Below are 4,697 nucleotides of genomic sequence, written 5' to 3' on the forward strand. Positions count from 1 at the left end.
TAATCAATACATATCCTTTGTTAACTATCCTTCTTCACAAACAGAATCGGTGCTCCCCACAGAGAGCTACTCGGAGGAATAAAACCCTTGTCTTGCAGTTCTTGAAGCTACGTAGACAACTCCTGCATCTCTAGGGGTGTCCGGAGATATGGTGCTTTGGCTATCAAAGTTGCACCAGGAATCAGATCAATATGAAACTCCACCTGCCTCTCGGGATGCACTCCTTATAAGTCCTCAGGAAACACACCGGGGAAATCCCAAACAATGGGTACTCCACTCAACCCTATCCTACCCTCAACTCTAGTGTCTGCAACATAAGTTGCAAACCCAAAACCACCCTACTAAAGATATCTCTTGGCTCTCCCAGCTGAATAGAGAGTTGGTCCATGCAAATCTCTTTCACTAAGAATAACTAGTTCAACCCCACTTGGTGTTTAAAATCTCACCAACTGCCGTTCACAATGATTCATGGCCCCATTGGGAGCATCGATAATCTAGTAGAACCCGCATCAAACAGAACATGAGCGGTCATACCATTGACCGAAAAGGTCCGCATACAAGCTCAAAGTAATCATAAGCATAAACAAGGAAATCAATGAAAAGTAGATATAAAACACATACCATTAATGCCCTGCTCTCACCACAGGAGCCTCCGCCTTGCCCTAGCAGCCATCAGTAATCCTCAATGTGGATGACGCAGGTGCTGGCACAACTCCTCCTTAAAATCTCGGAAAATCGGCCTTTTTATTGATGATCTAATTTCAATATAAGTAGATCAATGTGCTCAAGTGGAAATCCCTACTCATATGACCAGTATTCCGACACCTGTAATAGCTCGAACCTATTGACCGATATGCCCCACTATGTTGCTTGCCACACTTGATGCAATGGCCTCGACTCTGCTAGTCCCTAGAATGCGAATAAAAAAACTTGGCCTTCTTGGCCTGGTCTACGACAATCTGCACCTGCTCCCGCTTACACTTTGACAAAAGCTCCAACTCAATTTCCCATCCACATGCTCTCTCAATCATATCATTCAGGGCCATGCACCCAGAAAAGCTCACAAACTCCCTGATGCTGTCTTTCAACATGTTAGGATACCTCATCTTCTTTATCTCCTCATCCGCAACGTACTACGAAACCAATAGAGCACTCTCTCGGAACATGGTGGTGATCTCCGCCATAGTCTCAGTAGTTTAGTGAAGGTCCTGGAACTTCCTCGCTAGTTGTTGTAGCTTGATAGCTAGTGCAAACTCCCTCTAGAATCTCTGAAAAAAATCCTCCTATGTCATCACTGCCACTGTTATTGTCCCAACAACTCGGGTAACCTCCTCCTCTTGTCTTTTGCTCTGTCCCTCAGCAGGTAGAATGTAATCCCTACCTTTGCCCAATCAAGGTAAAATCTTGTCCATTGATTATTTTCCATGTCAGTGATCCAGTGGCAACTAGAGATGGAGTCCTTAGCCCCAAAGAACTCAGGAGTTCAACAAGCCTTGAAATCCCGAAATGAGGGAACTCGAGCTCCAATCTGACCCAAAAAAATCTCAACAAGAAAAGCCATGAGTGTCTCATCCATCAGCTCCAAAATCCTCTCCTTGATGGTACCGAACAACAAAGGGTAGCATCCAAGATACCACGAGTAACCTCAGCCGAAATGAACTCACGTAGACGCTCATCAATAGGTTTTGTGCCAGAGCCAGAACCTTAACCAGAACCAGAGCCAGAACCTCCTCGAATGATCATCACCATCCTACAAACTAAAACGCAACATACAAACAATCAAGAAAGGACTCAAGGGGATTCCTCTACACATGCCTCCTTAGAGTTAGGTCTAGCAATCGGGTTAGGTTCAGGTTGGCGGGTCACGAGTTAGTGGGTTAGCGGGTCAAAAAACATAAAATCAACCCATCCCATATAATATATGGGTTAGCGGATTGGTGGGTTGGAAACCTTAACCTAACCTAACCCATATAACTTGTTTAAGTATGTGGGTTCGTCGGTTCAAAAGTTAGTTGGTCGATCCCAAGCGATATAATTCATTTATTAAATAAGCAACGCATTTTAAAAAATGAGGGTTTTCAACATAAAGTCGAACTGATTAAAGTCATTAACATAAAAAAAGGGTTTCAACAAATATTCATAAAGTCATTAACATCCAAATAAAAATTGAAAAAGGAAAACATTCAGACAAAGTGAATGTGTTCTTCGTTCGTGATCGGGTGAGTATCTAAAAATGACATATGTTTTTTCTTTTATTAGGGCACCGCAAACGCAGACTAGCCACATATGAATACAAAATGAATACAATGATACGAAATATTACGAATATATAAGAAAATCAAATTTCATTAATAATTAAATATATCTATTTTTTGAATGTAATATATATATATATATATATATATATATATATATATATATATATATATATATATATATATATATATATAAAGAGAGAGAGAGAGAGAGAGAGAGAGAGAGAGCTGTTATTGTCATCACCCGGATGGTCGTGTGAGGTTTGTTACAGGGAATGACGGTTCGAGTCGTTGTATTGTTGGTATTCCAAAGCCGTCAAATAAAGAGTCGGTGACAAATGCTCTTGGAGGTTTGGTTTTTGATGTTGCGCTCCTTGATCATGTTTTTAAAGAGCCTATCACTACTGTCAACAGTATCCCCCATAGTTGTCGTCTTGCTTTCTCTCAGGCTTTGAAGATCGCTCTTTACAAGGTGATTGCCCAACCTGTCTCAGTTGAGGCATGGATGTGTTTGTTACTTCTCCCTCGATGCACACTGCAGGTGTTTAGACCCAAAATAGAGAAGAATGTAGGTCTGGGAATAGAAAATCTTTACAGCAAAGCTCCATCCTGAAATCCTTGGATACATGGGGGAAAGAGGGTGGTATCACAAAGTTAGTTCAAAATATGTTAGATAATCCTAAGGTTGGAGCTATGAGACAGGGTGGAGGCATCCTTCAGAAGGAGGCTACATCAAGTAACACCAACATCAGACAGTGCCTCCGTAAGGTTGCAGATGGTCATTTTACCGCAACAGTGAAAGTGTTATGCTCATCGGGTGTTGTACCATATAATGGTGATACTATTAAAGCTTTGGAGGAAAAACACCCTTTCAAACCACCCCCATCTATGCCGAGCCCTATAATTTCTGAACCTCCCCTCGTAGCAGACTTTGATTGTGTATTTAGTTGCATCAAATCCTTCCCTAAAGGAACTTCTTATGGGAGAGATGGCTTGAGGGTTCAACACTTACTAGACGCCCTTTGTGGAGAAGGATCTGCTATTGCCACAAATCTCATACATGCTATTACTTCAATTGTTAATTTATGGTTAGAGGGAAGATGTGCAACCATTTTGGCAGAGTTTGTTGCATATGATCCTCTCATGCCTCTACTTAAACCTGACAACGGGATCCGTCCGATTGCAGTAGGCACTATATGGTGACGTCTGGTTTCCAAGGTTGCCATGAAAGGTGTGGGTAAAGAAATGGCGAAGTACCTTAATGATTTTCAGTTTGGGTTTGGTGTATCTGGCGGTGCTGAGGATGTGTTACACAGTGCTAATAGGGTGTTGAGTGAACACCATGCTGATGGGTCTCTTGTGATGCTGACTGTGGATTTTTCGAATGCCGTTAACCTGGTGGATCGTTCAGCATTCGTCCACGAGGTTAAGAAAATGTGCCATTCCATTTCTTTGTGGGTGAATTTCTTGTACGGGCAAGCAGCGAGACTTTATATCGGAGAACAACATATATGGTCTGCCACTGGGGTGCAGCAAGGTAACCCCTTGGGCCCTCTTCTTTTTGCCCTTGTTTTGCACCCGCTTGTGCAAAAGATTAGAGACAGTTGTAAGCTCCTTCTCCATGCTTGGTACCTAGATTATGGGACTTTCATTGGGGATTCAGAGGAGGTGGCTAAAGTGTTCAACATAATTCGGTTTCATGGTCCAGGTTTGGGTCTTGAGTTGAACATTAAGAAAACGGAGATTTTTTGGCCCTCATGTGATGGTAGGAAGCTTCGGGCTGATTTATTCTTGATGGAGATAGGGAGACCTTCTTTGGGGGTGAAACTCCTTGGGGGGGGGGGGGTGGGGGCTGTTAGCAGAGACGTAGGGTTTATTAGCGGGCTGGCCATGAAAAGAGCGGTCAATGTTGTTGATTTGATGGGCCTTCTTCCACAACTATGTGACCCGCAGAGTGAGCTCCTTTTGTTTCGATCATGTATGGGCATTGCAAAACTTTTCTTTGGTTTAAGAACATGTCAGTCGGTACACATAGAAGAGGCAGCGTTATTCTTTGACAAGGGATTGCGCAGGTCTATCGAGGATATGGTGGTATGTGGAGGCCCCTTCTTTGGAGACATTCAGTGGTGCTTGGATTCCTTACCTATTCGTTTCGGTGGCTTGGGTTTGTACTCGGCCTACGAGGTTTCCTCCTAAGCATTTGTAGCCTCGAGGGCCCAATCTTGGGCATTACAAGACCACATCTTTCGTAACAGTGGCATATGTGGTATGGACTCGGATTATCTATGTGCTATGACTCGTCTCCGTGATACGATTCCGGGATCTGACTATAGCGGTTTCACTAATAAGGACATTGCCCCCCCCCCGCCCCGCGCCCCTAAATCCCAAAAAGCTTTGGCGTGTGCCCTTTTTAGCAAAATCGTCCAAGATATGGAAGTCAAC

General features: G+C 43.3%; 1 protein-coding gene across 1 annotated transcript; it reads left to right on the top strand.

The window, feature by feature from the left end:
- The first annotated feature begins 3,500 nt into the window (after positions 1-3,500).
- Positions 3,501-4,451, top strand: LOC145029646 (uncharacterized). Its single transcript, XM_078978138.1, has one exon. It carries the CDS (start codon positions 3,501-3,503, stop codon positions 4,449-4,451), a length of 951 nt encoding a protein of 316 aa, XP_078834264.1.
- The last annotated feature ends 246 nt before the right edge of the window (positions 4,452-4,697 follow it).

This window comes from Lactuca saligna, chromosome 2, assembly GCF_052625555.1.
Source record: "Lactuca saligna cultivar CGN05327 chromosome 2, ASM5262555v1, whole genome shotgun sequence".
Lineage (NCBI taxonomy): Eukaryota > Viridiplantae > Streptophyta > Magnoliopsida > Asterales > Asteraceae > Lactuca > Lactuca saligna.

What these genes read in the sequence shown, in the direction of transcription:
- LOC145029646 (XM_078978138.1), top strand. Translation starts at nt 3,501, where the DNA reads ATGGCGAAGTACCTTAATGATTTTCAGTTTGGGTTTGGTGTATCTGGC.